This window comes from Anabas testudineus, chromosome 18 (assembly GCF_900324465.2).
Source record: "Anabas testudineus chromosome 18, fAnaTes1.2, whole genome shotgun sequence".
NCBI classification, from domain to species: Eukaryota; Metazoa; Chordata; class Actinopteri; order Anabantiformes; family Anabantidae; genus Anabas; species Anabas testudineus.
The window spans coordinates 12,690,775-12,709,158 of record NC_046627.1 but is presented as its reverse complement, the minus strand read 5'-3'; the positions used below and the strand labels follow the sequence as shown (position 1 = coordinate 12,709,158).

The following is an 18,384-nucleotide window of genomic DNA, read 5'->3' as shown; positions in this document are numbered from 1 at the left end:
ATCAGAAAAGATCCAACACCAACACAAATACACAATAACATCAATACAGAAAACTCAGAAGATGTACAGAATAATATAATAGTATGTGAGATGAAACCAAAGTCTAGGGTGGAATAACAACAGTTATTTGACATCCTTCGTCAGTACCCCCACCCCTGACAGAGGGGTTAGGAAATGATCTGATGTGGTTCGCTGTGGAGGATTTGAAGTCCAGCCAGAGGAGCACTAAAGCGCCCACAGCTGGCATTCATGGGCATTGAGTCCTGGCACCTGTCATTTCAGTGGAGGACTCTGACGGGCTGGTGAGCTCCAATAGGACAGATTGAGCGGAGACTCTCTACCTTCGCTGTTGCCACTGGAATAAACGCAGTGTAAGTTTTTTTTTTTTATTCTTCACACTTTATGCCGCTCGATACCGATGAAAACAAAAGCTCATTCTGCCAAGTTCTCAGCCACATTTGTCCAACACAAACTCTCAGCCAGCGCTCTAGACAAAATCTGCTTGTTTAAACCATCCACAGCTGCTGGTGTTTTGTCACACTTGTGACTTGAAAGTCCAGCTGCTGTCATTTCAGTCGAGGACTCCGACGGGCTGGTAGTCTGAAGTACCGGGCGAGGTGAGCTCCAAAATGACTGAATTATATGTTTAAATTCTTCTGATTATTTATTGTATTTATTTATTTTATCGTGAACTCTCTACTCTGTTTCTCTTCTTGTTCCAAGTTTCAACTCGCACCAGTTAATCTCAGGATATTTGCTCTGTGTTGTTGGAACAGGACCCGGAACAAGCTGACGCTTACAATTAGTTATTGTCAGTAAAATTTATTATTATTATTATTATTATTATTATTATTATTATTATTATTATTATTATTATTATCAGAAAAAATGTGGCATGAGGAAATTTATGGAGGATTTGTTGAGTCAGTTGTGATGACATCAGTCTGTTTGTTGACTCACATGAAAAGAAAAGTGACTTAGATTTCAGAGTTTATTCTAAAGTGATTTTTACCTTGGAGAACTTGTTCGACTACACAAATATCAACACGACCTTGACAGCTGATGAACTGAGTTCAGCTACTGTACAGCTCAGTCACAACTACTGGTTTGAATTAGTAAATATTTTGACATGACATGTTCAGAGAGGAGTGAGACTGGATTTATCAAAACTAACTAGTATATGAGTAGGAAAGTAATCTATTACTTGTTTTCACTGCTTTGTTTTCAGACCTGCATGATGCATTATCAGAAGAATGGCCAACTCTTTAAATGTGGAGTCACTGTCTTCAGTGCACTTCTCTTCATCTTGTGCAGAGGTAAATTCAAGGAGCTACAGAAGAAGTATGTAGTGTAACAATAATGACTCAAGTGTAGTTTTAAGGCCAATAATTTCTGTGCTGTGAGACAGAATAGGCTTAACCGAGTACCTTGGGTAAGAACTGAGTTGACTAACACTCTTCAAAACAGGAAGCAAAAGTGTTAAAAAAAGAGAAGACGTACATTAACCAGTAGACCACTGATGGTAGAACTGCCACTGAGTGGCAGTTCTACCATCAGTGGGTTGGCACACCCTCGGATGTTTTATCCTTTATTGACATTATGAATCAATCATGGTCAATAAAAGTTGATGACTTTGACAAAAAAATATTAGAAAAAAACAACCAAACAAACAGGTCAAAGTGAAAACAGGTTTCTACAAAGTAATGTAAATGAAATAGAAAAATTATGCATTAATATTCACTCCCTTTAAAATGAAGACCTCACTTTTATTGAACATTTTTGATTTATAATGTCAATAAAAAGAATGAAACATCCAAGGGGTTGATAACTTTTTACTGGCACTGAATTTTCTCAAACATGTTTTTTGTTTGGCAAACAGAGCCTTGGAATCAGTTTTCTAAATCAGTACTGAATTAAAATACAGATGTATTATTTCACAGGTGAGACTCAGGTTGGTCCGACTCAGCAAATAGTGGCAACAGTTGGTAAATCAGCTGTTTTACCATGTTACCTGGAAACTCCTGTGGATGACATGGTCGTGGAGTGGGGAAGACCCGACCTGAGCCCAGGGTGGGTCCATGTGTGGAGAAACAATAAAGAGATCCTGGATTTCAAACAGCCGTCGTACACGGGAAGAACATCACTGTTGATCAACAAACTGAAGCATGGAGACGTCTCACTGAAACTGTCCAGAGTGAGAGTCTCTGACGAGGGAACATATCGATGTTTCATCCCTGCACTTGGTCAAGAGTCATTTGTTGAGCTGATTGTAGGTAAGTGGATAAATATGTAGTATTCTGTAACTATACAAGTCTACATGTAGTGAAGTTCATGTATTTATTACTGTGATGGATCATGAAGGAACCAAAACACAGGTGAACAGGTAGAACGTGGAAACAACAGCAGGAACTGATCCACAGACAGATAGTCAAACAAGTTTAACACAAATACATGAATGATTTAATGAGGTTCACATGTACAGACGCAAATAAGTCAGGTTGTTCCTGCTCATCAGGATATGTACTGTATACATGTAGATGTACAGTATAAACATAAAGGAGTACAGGAGTTTTTAAATAACACTCTAGTTGTGGTGAAGTGTCACATTACACTGAAGTGTTAGTGTTATATAGACCAAAATAAATAACTAATAAATGTTACTAATAACATAAATCAGATTGTGAATAAATGAAAATGCTCCGTCCACGAGTCACTGGGATTTGTTTCCTCTCCTGCCACCAGGTTCTGTCTCTACACCGTCCATAGAGGTTATTTCAGATATTGGTGGAAGACTGGTTCTACAGTGTGAGTCTAAAGGCTGGTATCCAGAGCCTGAGCTGTTGTGGCTGGACGCTGAGGGAAAGATCCTCTCTGCTGGACCTACAGAGACAGTCAGAGGTCCTGATGACCTCTATACTGTCAGCAGCAGAGTGACTGTGGAGGACAGTGACACCATCACCTGTAGAGTCCAACAGAGCAAAATCAACCAGATCAGAGAGACACGGATAGTTGTTAAATGTAAAAATAACAAATACAAATTATTTTCAGTTCTACATTTCATTATTCCATCTATGTTTCAGTTTAAAATATAAATATTATTTTTTATCGTTTCAGTTTATTTCACCTCAGATCCATTACTACTCTTTAGTACTCTTCTCATCATCGCTGCTGTTTGCATTGGCTGTACTTTGATTTTCAAACGGTAAAACTGATACGTTAAGCATTCGAATGTGTTGCAGATTTTCCAAAGTCTGTTTTATTTAATATGATTCACTCATATCTAAAAATGCACTCAAGTTCATCCTTGCATTTCTCCTGTCTGCTGTGTTTTTAATAATAATTTAAACTAAAAAACTTCCTTAAGGAGCAGATTCATAATGATAATGTCTGGTTTGTATTAGCAGCAGCTGATTGAGCAGCTTTTATTATTAGAAGGTATTAGAGCAAATCGAGATCAAGTTAAACTAGTTCAGCTGTCACTAAGTATTTAATGCTCATTTATTTCCTTGTTCTGACATCAGCTTCAATTCTTTGTCATTTCAGTGTGTGGAACATCACAAGATGATGGAGGTCTTCTACATCTTCTTCATCCACTCAAAAAAAAATAAATTGAATGCAAAATGAAATTCAACAGTTGGTTTAACATCTACAGTAGAATGACAGACTGAGAGTTTTAAGAAAACATGAGAACTGTCTTCAGTTTCCTGGTTTTCTGTAGGAATTGGTTACAAACTGTGATCTGAACTTTGTTAATGTTACAAATAAACATGAACATTACATTTTCAAGTTGACAGTCACGAATGTTCGTGTCTTTACTCAAAACACCCTTTAAACATACAGAGCAATGGAGGAGAGAGTAAATAAAGCAGTGTTGGAATGAGACAGTAAACCTTTGGCTGCAATAACCTCAGTCAAGCTCGTCTTGTAATTGCTTTGATCAAACCATTTATCTCAATGAGGACAAGTACGAGTTGTCAGCAGCACAAACTCAAACCTCCAAATCAGATAAATCAACACCTCCAAAACCTTTGCCTGAGATGGGATTTAATGCAGGAACAGCTGTGTGTGAATTAGCTGCTGATCTCTATGACGAGACATGCATACACCCATAAACTATTTACATTGGTAATAAATCTTCCTTTTATACTGTTTAATAAAACACGTCTCCAGTCCTTGTTTGTGACCTACACGTTTATCTACACGTTTCTGTTCATGTGACTGTGCGTAAAAACCAGGTTTCTGTGTCGGTATCTGCTCACAGTAGTTTACCTGCTTTATTACAGGTCTGTCTGAATTCAACCACGGCTTGAACACGGCTCTTCTGTCATTTATGACGACAGTAAAATGTCAGATTGCAGCTCCAACATCCTGTGAATAAATGTACTGAATATACTGTGTTTACTTCACGAACAGTGACGTGAAATAAACTGAAAGTGAGTTAAAAGTTTACAAAAAGGTTTTTGACAGTAGAAGAAATTACACTTTACTGATTCTTTACAGGCAATAAAACAAGCAGAAGAACTTATTTCTTCCAAAATTAATAAAGGAACAAACCCACATTTACGTGTGATGGCGTCAGAGAAACCTAAAGCTTCCATTGTCTTTTACTATTCAGTTATAATTTCCTTCTCATGTTTCACAAAGATACAAAGTACATTCACTATTGTCACTGGGATAAAAGCAGTGTATGTTTTTTTTTTTTACAGATTCAAAAAACTTTATTAACTCCAGGGGGACATTGTTTTGCATTGATACAACAGAAAGAAAGGAAAACCATAAATATTTTGACATGACATGTCCAGAGAGGAGTGAGACTGGATTAATCAAAACTAGCTGATATATGAGTAGGAAAGTAATCTATTACTTGTTTTTACTGCTTTATTTTCAAACCTGCATGAAGCTTTATCAGAAGAACGGCCGGCTCTTTAAATGTGGAGTCACTGTCTTCAGTGCACTTCTCTTCATCTTGTGCAGAGATGAATTCATGGAGGTATAAAAGAAGTATGTAGTGTAACAACAGTGACTCGAGTGTAGTTTTAAGGCCAATAATTACTGTGCTGTGAGACAGAATAGGCTTAACTGAGTAACTTGAGTAAGAACTGAGTTGACTAACATTCTTCAAAACAGAAAGCAAAAGTGTAGACAAAGAGAAGGCGTGTATTAACCAACGCACTGATAGTAGAACTGCGCAGTGTAAACATTTAACTGCTTAGAATAGCATTGCCACTTACAGTGCCTATAAAATGTGTTCACACCCTTTGGATGTTTTATTCTTTTATTGACATTATAAATAAGTCCTGGTCAAGAAAAGTTGATGATGTTGACCAAAAAATGTCAGAAAGTCTCATCAGCACTAAAATGCTGCTTTTTGTCCATCAGACAAGACGCTTTCCTTGGTGCACACCAATCACTGCACATCACCACAAACATACCATCCCCACTGTTAAACATGGTGGTGGCAGCATCATGCTGTGGGGGGGCTTCTGGGCAGCTAGCCCTGGAAGGCTTGTTAAGGTAGAGGGTAAGATGAATGCAGCAAAATATAGGACAGTTCAGGAGGACAACACTGTAGAGTTAAGAAAGTCAAGAGTCAAGAAGCTTTATTGTCATTCCAACCACATATAGCTGAAGAAATACATAGTGAAATGAGACAATGTTTCTCCAGAACCATGGTGCTACATAAGAGGGTGTACATAAATACAGAGAACTCAGTAATTGTAGAGAATATGTCCAATGGATGAAAATTGGTCAATAATTGTCTAGGGTGGAATGACAGCAATTATATGACATCAATCGTCAGTTCCCCCACAGCTTGCAGATGGAGGAGGAATTGTAAACATTGATGGTCACAGACAAGCTGCAAAGCCTAGACTTAAAAACTGAGACTGTGTCTGAGTATCAAATGTTATTTGGAAGCTATTCCATAACTTTGGGGCTTTGTAAGAAAAAGCTCTGCCCCCAGCTGTAGTTTTCATTATACGAGGTACTGAAATTCAGAGAGGAGTGAGACTGGATTTATCAAAACTAGCTGGTATATAAGTAGGGAAGTAGCCAGTCACTTGTTTTTACTGCTTTATTTTCAAACCTGCATGATGCATAATCAGAAGAATGGCCAACTCTTTAAATGTGGAGTCAGTGTCTTCAGTGCACTTCTCTTCAACTTGTGCAGAGGTAAATTCATGGAGGTACAGAAGAAGTACGTAGTGTAACAATAATGACTCGAGTGTAGTTTTGATGTGCATTAATGCAAATATTTCTATGCTGTGAGACAGAACAGGCTTAACTGAGTAACTTGAGTAAGAATTTAGTTTAGAAACCCCCCACAACGAAAAAAAATTTAAAGAAAAAGAGAAGATGCGCATTAACCAACCCACAGAAAGAAGAACTGGTCAGTGTGAACATATAACTGCTACTTCTCACACATGTTTTTCGTTTGGCAAAGAGAGCCTTGGAATCAGTTTTCCAAATCAGTTCTGAATTATTATACAGATGTATTACTCTGACAGTAAAATGTCAGATTGCAGCTCCGACATCCCGTCAATTAATTTACTGAATATACTGTGTTTACTACATGAACAGTGACGTGAAATAAACTGAAAGTGAGATAAAGGTTTACAAAAAGGTTTTAGCAGTGGAGGAAATAACACTTTACTGATTCTTTACAGGCAGTAAAACAAGCAGAAGAACTTATTTCTTCCAACTGAGTAATAAAACAAATCCACATTTACATGTGATGGCGTCACAAAAACCTAAATGGCTCAAACACTTAGCTCCCATTGACTTTTACTATTCAGTTATAATGTCCCTCTCATGTTTCACAAAGATATAATATACCGTGCATTCCCTATTGTCACTGGAGGGAAATTGTTTTGCCTCATTACAGTTGTTCTCAACACAGACTGAAAGAAACGGAACCACAACCAGAAAAGATCCACATCAACATCATTACAGAAAACTCAGTATATGAACAGAATAAGTGCGATGGATGAAAATGGGACAATAATTGTCTTGGGTGGAATGACAGCAATTATAGGACATCAATCCTCCCCAATCAATCTTATAGATGAGGTATTACAGTTCCTCTTTCTGCCTTGGTCTGTGGGTTTTGTTTTTGTTCGGTCTCACTGTCCTGCCGCACACCCACATATGGACTTCCTCTTCCCCCACTCTCCACAGTCTGGACTAATTATTGACTCATTTCACCTGTGCATCCCTTTGTTTTAAAAGCACCCCTCAGTTCTCTGCTCAGTGCTGGTTTGTCACCCTGATTTCATTCATGCAGCACACTACTCCTCCACAATCTGATCAGTCAGTCAGTCAGTCAGTCAGTCAGTCAGTCAGTCAGTCTGTCTGTCTGTTTGTTTGTTTGTTGGTTTGTCTGTGAGGCACTGTTCTGTTTTTGGTTTGTCGGTTTGAATTGTTTGGCCTGCCTTTTGCAGTGTATTTGTTGTTGTTACTTTGTCCTGTTAGTTTTGTATGTTTGTTTCCGTCTATCCTGCCTACTGCAGCGATTTTAGTTTGTTACTTTGTACTTCTGCTTTGTTCGTTAGTTTGCTCCACATTAGTGTGTAGTTTTCGTTGTTACTTTGTATGTCAGGTCTAGGGTTTTGTTTGTATCTTACCACTGTGTTTTTTGGGTCCCTTTTGGTTGATACTTTGTTAATGTTTGTTAGTTCCCTGTGTCCTCTGCCCTTTTTGTTAATAAATATATATTTTTGTTCTTACTTGTTCGTCCCGTTAGTCTGTTTGTAACATGAGGGAGGAATTGTAAAGAGTGATGGTCACAGGCAGAAAGAAATTCCTTTCTTTGCTCTGTGTTGTTGGCACAGGACTGAGTGCGCGGAACAGGCTGATGCTTACAATTAGTTATTATCATCAAAATTTATTATTATTATTATTATTATTATTATTATTATTATTATTATTATTATTATTATTATTATTATTATTATTATTATCAGAAAAAAATTGACATGAGGAAATTTATGGAGGATTTGTTAAGTTAGTTGTGATGAAACCAGATGGTTTGTTGACTCACATGAATAGAGAAGAGACTGAGGATAAGATTTTAGAGTTTATCCTAATGTGATTTTTACCTTCGAGAACTTGTTCGACTACACAAATACCAACACGACCTTGACAGCTGATGGACTGAGTTTAGCTACTGTACAGCTCAGTCACACCTACTGGTTTGAATTAGTAAATATTTTGAAATGTGTGACATGTTCAATTCAATTCAATTTAATTCAGTTTTATTTTATTTGTAGAGTGCTTTTTACAATTGACATTGTCGCAAAGCAGCTTTACACAACCAAAGAACAGTACATGAACAGTGAATGTGTATGAATAATAATAATCAGATTGTCCCTGATGAGCAAGCCGAGGGCGACGGTGGCAAGAAAAACTCCCTGAGAAGGCAACAGGAAGAAACCTTGAGAGGAACCAGACTCAATAGAGAACCCATCCTCATATGGGTGATTACATGCTGTGTAGGCAGCAGGGAGTCCAATATAACAGTTAATGTCTTTAAGTTAATGTGGAGTCCAGTTAGTTATTGCAGGCAGACTTGTTCCAGTCCTGGACTATCGAGCGTTGAATCAAGACCTCCTAGAAACGGCTTCCGACGTCCGCCGAGGCCAAGACCGACTTCATAGTAGTGTGTGACCAACCCCACACGCATCCCATAGGGCAAACGGTGGATCCAAGTGACGAGATCTCTGACCAGAAGTGGGGCACCAGGACAAGTCAGACAGGTCCAGAGGGCAGAGGGTGGAATGAGGTGTAGAGAGATGGCATTTAGTTGTATTCACAGTCGGATAAAGTTTGAGGTGAATGTATATGTAGAATAGTGCACCAGGGACTCCGACAGAACTAACTATGACAGCCTAACTAAAAGGGTGAGCCAGAAGGAAACACAGACATGAGGGCTCCCTGGGATGTAGAGCAACCAATCACTTCACCATCAACAAACCTGAGTGATCAGTGAGAGTTGGGAAGACAGCATCTAAACATACCAGTTCACCATAATGCTCTACGTCCATGAGTCCTTCCCAGATCTATTTACAAAATGCTTGACTAAATAAATAAATAGGTTTTCAGCCTTGACTTAAATACTGAGACTGTGTCTGAGTCCCGAACCCTATTTGGAAGCTATTCCATAACTTTGGGGCTTTGTAAGAAAAAGCTCTGCCCCCAGCTGTAGTTTTCATGATACGAGGTACTGAAATTCAGAGAGGAGTGAGACTGGATTTATCAAAACTAGCTGGTATATGAGTAGGAAAGTAACCCATCACTTGTTTTTACTGCTTTATTTTCAGACCTGCATGATGCATTATCAGAAGAACGGCCGGCTCTTTAAATGTGGAGTCACTGTCTTCAGTGCACTTCTCTTCATCTTGTGCAGAGGTAAATTCACGGAGGTACAGTAGAAGTATAGAGTAACAATAGTGACTCAAGAGTAGTTTTAAGGCCAATTATTACTGTGCTGTGAGATAGAACAGGCTTAACTGAGTAACTTGAGTAAGAACTGAGTTGAGTAAAACAGGAAGAAAATGTGAAGAAAAAGAGAAGACGTGTATTAACCAACCCACAGAAAGAAGAACAGATCAGTGTAAACATATGACTGCTTAGAAAAGCATTACGTTATTAATTTATAATGTCAATAAAAAGAATGAAACATTCAAGGGGTTGATTACTTTTTATTGGTACTGAATTTTCTCAAACACGTTTGTTGTTTGGCAAACCTTGGAATCAGTTTTCTAAATCAGTACTGAATTAAAATACAGATGTATTATTTCACAGGTGAGACCCAGGTTGATCCGACTCAGCAAATAGTATCAACAGTTGGCGAATCAGCTGTTTTACCGTGTTACCTGGAAACTCCTGTGGATGCTACAGACATGGTCGTGGAGTGGGGAAGAACTGACCTGAGCCCAGGCTTCGTCCACATGTGGAGAAACAAAGAGGTCCTGGATTTCAAACAGCCGTCTTACACGGGAAGAACATCACTGTTCATCAACAAACTGAAGCACGGAGACGTCTCACTGAAACTGTCCAGAGTGAGACTCTCTGACAAGGGAACATATCGATGTCTCATCCCTGCACTTGGTCAAGAGTCATTTGTTGAGCTAATTGTAGGTAAGTGGATAAATATGTAGTATTCTGTAGCTTAACAAGTCTACATGTAGTGAAGTTCATGTATTTATTACTGTGATGGATCATGAAGGGATCAAAACACAGGTGAACAGGTAGAACGACAACAACTTAACTGAACAGACGATCAAAGAAGAGGAAGAGCAGCCACAGGCAGAGGTGGAAAAAACAGCAGGAACTGATCCACAGACAGATAGTCAAACAAGTTTAATACAAATAGACGAATGATTTAATGAGGTTCACATGTACACAAATCAGTCAGGTTGTTCCTGCTCGTCAGGAAGACTGTGGCCAAAAAGGGCACGATTTTATACTGTGTATATTTATGTACTGTATATATGTATTAGTACAGTATAAACATGAAGGAGTAAAGGAGTTTTTAAATCACACTCTAATTGTGGTGAAGTGTCACATTACATTGAAATGTTAGTGTTAAATAGTCCAAAATACTTTGTAAAATAAATAATTACTCTTAAATGTTACTGATAACATAAATCAGATTGTGTATAGATGAAAATGCTCCGTCCACGAGTCACTGGGATTTGTTTCCTCTCCTGCCACCAGGTTCTGTCTCTACACCGTCCATAGAGGTTATTTCAGATACTAGTGGAAGACTGGTTCTACAGTGTGAGTCTAAAGGCTGGTATCCAGAGCCTGAGCTGTTGTGGCTGGACGCTGAGGGAAAGATCCTCTCTGCTGGACCTACAGAGACAGTCAGAGGTCCTGATGACCTCTATACTGTCAGCAGCAGAGTGACTGTGGAGAAGAGACACAGCAACAACATCATCTGTAGAGTCCAACAGAGAAACATCAACCAGACCAGAGAGACACGGATAGTTGTTAAATGTAAAAATAACAAATATATATATATATATATATATACGTTAAGCATTCGAATGTGTTGCAGGTTTTCCCAAATCTGTTTTATTTAACATTATTTATGCATATTTAAACATGCACTCATGTTCCTTCTTGCATTACTCCTGTCTGCTGAGATTCATAATGATAATGATGCTTATGCTTGAGCAGCTTTTTTAATAAGAAGGTATCAGAGCAAGTCAAGATTAAGTTAAACTAGTTCAGCTGTCACTAAGTATTTAATGCTCATTTATTTCCTTGTTCTAACGTCAGCTTCAATTCTTTGTCATTTCAGTTTGTAGAAAGTCACAAGAGGATGGAGGTCTTCAACATCTTCTTCATACACGGAAAAGAAAAGAAGTAAGATGCAAAGTGAAATTCAAAAGTTGGTTTAACATCTACAGTAGAAAGATCAGAACTTTCTTCAGTTTCCTGGTTTTCTGTAGGAATTGGTCACAGACTGTGATCTGAATTTTACTAATGTTACAAATCTGAAGATGATATTTCTAAGTTGATGAAACACAAACAGTCACGAGTGTTCGTGTCTTAACTCAGAACACCCTTTAAACATACAGAGTGATGGAGGAGAGAGTAAATAAAACAGTGTTGTAATGAGACAGTAAACCTTTGGCTGCAATAACCTCAGTCAAGCTCTTCCTGTAGCTGTAGCTTCACATCTGGACTGGACCACTTCCAGAGGTGGAGTCATTCTAGTAGAATGACTTCTGCATCATCCAGGTTCCTCTAAGCTTCAGTTTATATACAGCCACCCTGACATCATACTGATAAACTTAGGAATTTATTTTCCACTCCACTGCCCCAGACCATCATGCTCCCTCCACCTCCCTGCTGTGTTGATGTTTTCATGTTGGTTTGTCGTTCTCTGTCCATGCTATTCTACTCACACACAAACAGAGGAGTTAGTATTGTGCGTTGATTTTGACTGGTTGCTCACTTCTATAGAGAGTGTTTGTCTTTTTATAAGTCAGGCTCTAAATCACACCTCCACCCTGATTCTCATTTCATTGATTGGTTTGCTAACATCTGACTTCAGTTGAAGTTAAGTGGCATCAGAAGTGGTTCACTTACTTTTTCCACCATCCCTATGTAGGTTTAATTTTTGTGTTCGATAAAGACATGACGGATGATGATTGTTTGTGTTTTTATCTGCTGACAAACATTGTGTTGGTTGATATTCACGACATATTTATGCAGAAAATGAGGAAAATTAAAATATTTACCTTTTTTTACTATTATTATTTCTATTACTTTTTCTTGCAACTGTGCAGTGTACACAGTATGAATGTATGCAATACTGCTGTCTGATGTTAGGGTGCAATAACAAATATCAGTGGGTCATTTCCATTTTCTACTTTGTTTTGAATTTAAAATACCTAAACCAACATGTACATGACAGGAATATGAAATAAAGATATTTTCCATCATAGCATTTAACATGTTGATGAACAGAGTTGAGTTTTTTAGCAATATGTTTATTTTTTTATATCAAGAATGTGATTTCTCAGAGTTTTCACAAATTTTTGTGACTATATTAAAGATCTCAAATGCAATATTTCCTCAGTGTGGTATTTGTATGTATAGTTAAGATCTTTATACTTCCTCCACCAGTTTCTCAGAAGCAAAAAGCCAAACATTAAAAAAGCACCTCATCCATTTTTCACAACACTCTACTTAGTGTCAGCGAACACTAGAGGGAGCCACACAACAACACAACATCTGCTGAGGAAATGACATTCTGATATTTTCATTCATCAACATTTTATCTGCAGAGAAAAAAAATAGTACAGATTATTTTGGAGAGACAGCAGTTTAAAAACTGACTCATAGGTGTCCATCATCAAATGTTCCCAATAACAGATCAAACATGGAGCAGTGAACAGGTCTGATCAACTTCTGCAGCCCTGGCTCCAAAAGACAGGAGCTGCAGACATTGAGTAGACAGTAGGTAAAAGTCACAAATAAAAAAAAATAAAGTCCAGATACTGCAGTTATTTGCTTCGCAAAGTCTTCACAGTGGTAAAGGTTAAGGTCTGGACTCTGTGATGGCCAATCCATGTTTGACAATGATGTGTCATGCTTCATGAACCACTCCAACCAAATGAATTCTGACATTGTTAACTTGGAATATGCCTGTGACATCAGGGAATAAAACAGCCCATTGATGAAATAACCTGGTCATATAGTATATTCATGTAGTCAGCTGGCCTCATTTTTTGGACACATAACGTTGCTGAACCTAGACCTGACCAACTGCAGCAACCCCAGAGCATAAAACTGCCCACAAATACTTGTACAGTAGGTATTATAATGATAGGTGCATCACTTCACCCAACTCTCTTCTTACCCTGATGCTACTGGAAGTCATAATAAAGTGCAGTTATAATATGATATTATATATACTTATGTATATATACATAAGTATATATAATATCATATTATGTAGTCTTTTTAATTGCTTTGACCAAACCATTTATCTCAATGAGGAAACACTAAATAAGTACAAGTATAAGTTGTCAGCAGCACAAACTTCAACCTACAGATCAGTTGCACAGTTAAATCAACACCTCTAAAACCTTTTTCTGAAAGACCTGGGATTTAATGCAGAATTGTTGCATCAGCTGTGTGTATGAATTAGCTACTGAAACTAATTTTCTCTAAGACAAGATATGTGTACATCCATACACTATTTATATTGTTAATAAATGCTCCCTATATTCTATTTAATAAAACATGTCTCCAGTCCTTCTTTGTTAGCTACACATTTATCTTTATCTCATATTTACATATAAAGTCATGTGAAGGGAATTAACAAACCTCAGGGACATGTGCTCATATGAATCTGTTTCTGTTCATGTCAGTGAAGATTCTCAGTCGTCAAGGTGAAGTTATCTGGAAGTTGAGTCATAGCAACTGGACTTACTTTAATAAGTTGAAACGTTTCGCTACTCATCCAAGTAGCTTCTTCAGTCTGAAGATAGTTGGTTAGAGACCACAAATTTATGCTCCAGGACTGGTTTCACTCCACCCCTTGGCTGAACAGGCTCCTTAGGTGAAACAAAATTTGGGGGGGGGGGGGGTGAAGGATGTAATGGTCACACCTCTGCCCAAGCCCTTCTCCAATGTACAGTTCAGAACATTCTTCACTGCATTGGGCCGCATACACTATATTGTTCATCTTGTGTTTTGGAGTCTGTTCTGTTCTGTTTCTGTTCATGTGACTGTGCGTAAAAAACAGGTTTCTGTGTCGGTATCTGCTCACAGTAGTTTACCTGCTTTATTACAGATCTGTCTGAATTCAACCACTGAACACGGCTCTACTGTCATTTATGACGACAGTAAAATGTCAGATTGCAGCTGAGAATGAATTTATTGAATATACTGTGTTTACTTCACGAACAGTGAAGTGAAATAAACTGAAAGTGAGTTAAAAGTTTACAAAAAGGTTTTAGCAATGGAGGAAATTACACTTTACTGATTCTTTACAGGCAGTAAAACAAGCAGAAGAACTTATTTCTTTCAACTTAATAATGAAACTAATCTACATTTACATGTGATGGCGTCAGAAAAACCTAAATGGCTCAAACACTCTGCTTCCATTAACTTTTATTCGCTATTTTTACTGGGAAAAACGCAGCTTATGACACTCGATCCCGATGTGGGCGCTTTAGACAAATTGCGTAGGGTCTTTAACAGTGTGTGCGCGCTGCCGCAGACATTCACTGGTATTTTCACGGCACCTGTCATTTCAGTCGAGGACGTTACCGGGCTGGTAGTCTGAAGTACCGGGAGGGGTGAGCTCCAAATAACTAAATAATCTCTTTTACTTATTATTATTATTATTTTTTATAGTGAACTCTCTGTTCTGTTTCTCTTCTTGTGCCAAGTGTCAACTCGCACCACTTAATCTAAGAATCTTTGGTCTGTGTTGTTGGAACAGGACTGAGTACAGAACAGAACAGAAAGTTATAATCAGCAAAAATGTGACATGAGGAAAATGTATTGATTTTGTTAAGTCAGTTGTGATGAAATCAGTCTGTTTGTTGACTCACATGAAAAGAGAGCTGACTTAGGATAAGATTTCAGAGTTTATCATAATGTGATTTTTACCTTGGAGAACTTGTTCTACTGCACACATATCAACACGACCGTGACAGCTGATGGACTGAGTTCAGCTACTGTACAGCTCAGTCACAACTACTGGTTTAAATGTTTAAATATTTTGAAGTGTGTGACATGTTCAGAGAGGAGTGAGACTGGTTTCATCAAAACTAACTAGAATATAAGTAGGAAAGTAATCTATTACTTGTTTCACTGCTTTATTTTCAGACCTGCATGATGCATTATCAGAAGAACCGCCAACTTTTTAAATGTGAAGTCATTGTCTTCAGTGCACTTCTCTTCAACTTGTGCAGAGGTAAATTCAAGGAGCTACAGAAGAAGTATAGAGTAACAATAGTGACTCGAGTGTAGTTTTGATGTGTGTTAAGGCAAATATTTCTGTGCTGTAAGACAGAACAGGCTTAACTGAGTACCTTGGGTAAGAACTGAGTTGACTAACACTCTTCAAAACAGGAAGCAAAAGTGTAGAAAAAAAGAAGACATGCAATAACCAACTCACTGATAGTAGAACTGCCACTCACAGTGGCTACTATCAGTGGGTTGGCACACCCTCGGATGTTTTATCCTTTTATTGACATTATAAATCAATCATGGTCAATAAAAGTTAATGACTTGGACAAAAAAATATTAGAAAGAAAAAGGTCAAAGTGAAAACAGGTTTCTAAAAAGTCATGTAAATTAAATAAAAATATGTCTAATGCAGTAATATTCACTCCCTTTAAAATGACCTAATCGAACAGAGGTCCTGATATTTGGTGCTAGTAGTCCCACAATGAGTGAAATGTGGATCACGTGAGTGCAGTGAATGTGTCTGAAATGATTGCAGTATAAAGAAAGTTATGCCTGACGGTCCAGTCACTGGTTATTCAGTATTCCTGGCTACCATTAGACCATGAAGACAAAAAAACAAAAACAAAAAGAAAACACTCCCAACAACTCAGAGAACAGGTCATTGAAAAGCATAAGTCAGGAGACGGATACCAAAAAAATCCCTAAGGCACTGAACATCCCCCAGAGTTCAGTGAAATCCATCATCAAGAAATGATAGGAATATGGCACATGAATCTCCCTAGAACAGGCTGTGCACACATCTGCTCGGGTTCTTTACCAGTAAAATCCTTATGGGAGAGTGGCAAGGAGAAAGCCACTGTTAAAGACAACTCATGTTAAATCACAAATTGAGTTCACCAATAGGCATGTGAAAGACTCCATGATCGGGTGGAAGAGGGTTGTTTGGTCTGATGGGACCAAAATGGTGCTTTTTGTCCATCAGACAAGACGATATGTTTGATGCACAACACCACAAATACCAGAGTGAGAGTCTCTGACGAGGGAACATATCGATGTTTCATCCCTGCACTTGGTCAAGAGTATTTTGTTGAGCTGATTGTAGGTAAGTGAATAAATATGTTGAATTCTGTAAGTTAACAAGTCTACATGTAGTGAAGTTCATGTATTTATTACTGTGATGGTTCATGAAGGAACCAAAACACAGGTGAACAGGTAGAACGACAACAACTTAACTGAACAGACGATCAAAGAAGAGAAAGAGCAGCCACTGGCAGAGGTGGAAAAAACAGCAGGAACTGATCCACAGACAGATAGTCAAACAAGTTTAATACAAATACATGAATGATTTAATGAGGTTCACATGTACAGACGCAAATCAGTCAGGTTGTTCCTGCTCGTCAGGAAAACTGTGGCCAAAAAGGGCACTGTAGGTATACTGTGTATATTTATGTACTGTATACATGTATTAGTACAATATAAATATGAAGGAGTTTTTAAATCACACTCTAGTTGTGGTGAAGTGTCACATTACATTGAAATGTTAGTGTTAAATAGTCCAAAATGCTTTGTAAAACAAATAATTACTATTAAATGTAACTAATAACATAAATCAGATGAATAAATGAAAATGCTCCGTCCACGAGTCACTGGGATTTGTTTCCTCTCCTGCCACCAGGTTCTGTCTCTACACCGTCCATAGAGGTTATTTCAAATACTAGTGGAAGACTGGTTCTACAGTGTGAGTCTAAAGGCTGGTATCCAGAGCCTGAGCTGTTGTGGCTGGACGCTGAGGGAAAGATCCTCTCTGCTGGACCTACAGAGACAGTCAGAGGTCCTGATGACCTCTATACTGTCAGCAGCAGAGTGACTGTGGAGAAGAGACACAGCAACAACATCATCTGTAGAGTCCAACAGAGAAACATCAACCAGATCAGAGAGACACGGATAGTTGTTAAATGTAAAAATAACAAATACAATGTCTTATTCAGTTCTACATTTCATTATTCCATCTATGTTTCAGTTTGAAATCTAAATATTATTTTTTATCGTTTCAGTTTATTTCACCTCAGATCCAGACTTTACTACTCTTCTCATCATCGCTGCTGTTTGCATTACTTTGATTTTCATATGGTAAAACTGATACGTTAAGCATTCGAATGTGTTGCAGGTTTTCCCAAATCTGTTTTATTTAACATTATTTATGCATATTTAAACATGCACTCATGTTCCTTCTTGCATTACTCCTGTCTGCTGAGATTCATAATGATAATGATGTTTATGCTTGAGCAGCTTTTTTAATAAGAAGGTATCAGAGCAAGTCAAGATTAAGTTAAACTAGTTCAGCTGTAACTAAGTATTTAATGCTCATTTATTTCCTTGTCCTGACATCAGCTTCAATTCTTTGTCATTTCAGTTTGTGGAAAGTCACAAGAGGATGGAGGTCTTCAACATCTTCTTCATTCACTCAAAAGAAAATATTTAAATGTTAAATGAAATTCAACAGTTGGTTTAACATCTACAGTAGAAAGACAGACTGAGAGTTTTAAGAAAACATGAGAACTGTCTTCAGTTTCCTGGTTTTCTGTAGGAATTGGTCACAAATTGTGATCTGAACTTTAGTAATTTTACAAATATGAACATGATATTTCTAAGTTGATGAAACACAAACAGTCACGAGTGTTTGTGTCTTTACTCAAAACACCCTTTAAACATACAGAGCGATGGAGGAGAGAGTAAATAAAACAGTGACAGTAAACCTTTGGCTGCAATAACCTCAGTCAAGCTCGTCTTGTAATTGCTTTGATCAAACCATTTATCTCAATGAGGACAAGTACGAGTTGTCAGCAGCACAAACTCAAACCTCCAAATCAGATAAATCAACACCTCTAAAACCTTTGTCTGAGATGGGATTTAATGCAGGAACAGCTGTGTGTGAATTAGCTG

At 37.9% G+C, this 18,384-nt stretch overlaps 1 protein-coding gene across 6 annotated transcripts; it reads left to right on the top strand.

Moving 5' to 3' along the window:
* Positions 1–213: 213 nt before the first annotated feature.
* LOC113168740 (butyrophilin subfamily 2 member A2-like) lies at positions 214–18,203 on the top strand. 6 transcript variants are annotated; one of them, XM_033326788.1, is made up of 8 exons: positions 214–371; positions 522–617; positions 724–811; positions 1,229–1,316; positions 1,941–2,273; positions 2,743–3,018; positions 3,115–3,202; positions 17,855–18,203. In XM_033326788.1, the coding sequence occupies exons 4-8, from the start codon at positions 1,235–1,237 to the stop codon at positions 17,928–17,930; spliced, it is 855 nt and encodes a 284-aa protein (XP_033182679.1). In that variant the 5' UTR covers positions 214–371; positions 522–617; positions 724–811; positions 1,229–1,234; the 3' UTR covers positions 17,931–18,203. The 6 variants fall into 6 exon arrangements, with proteins under 6 accessions (XP_033182679.1, XP_033182681.1, XP_033182680.1 ...); XM_033326790.1 differs by lacking the exons at positions 724–811; positions 3,115–3,202 and adding an exon at positions 17,496–17,571; XM_033326787.1 differs by lacking the exon at positions 724–811 and having other exon boundaries at positions 215–371.
* Positions 18,204–18,384: the final 181 nt, after the last annotated feature.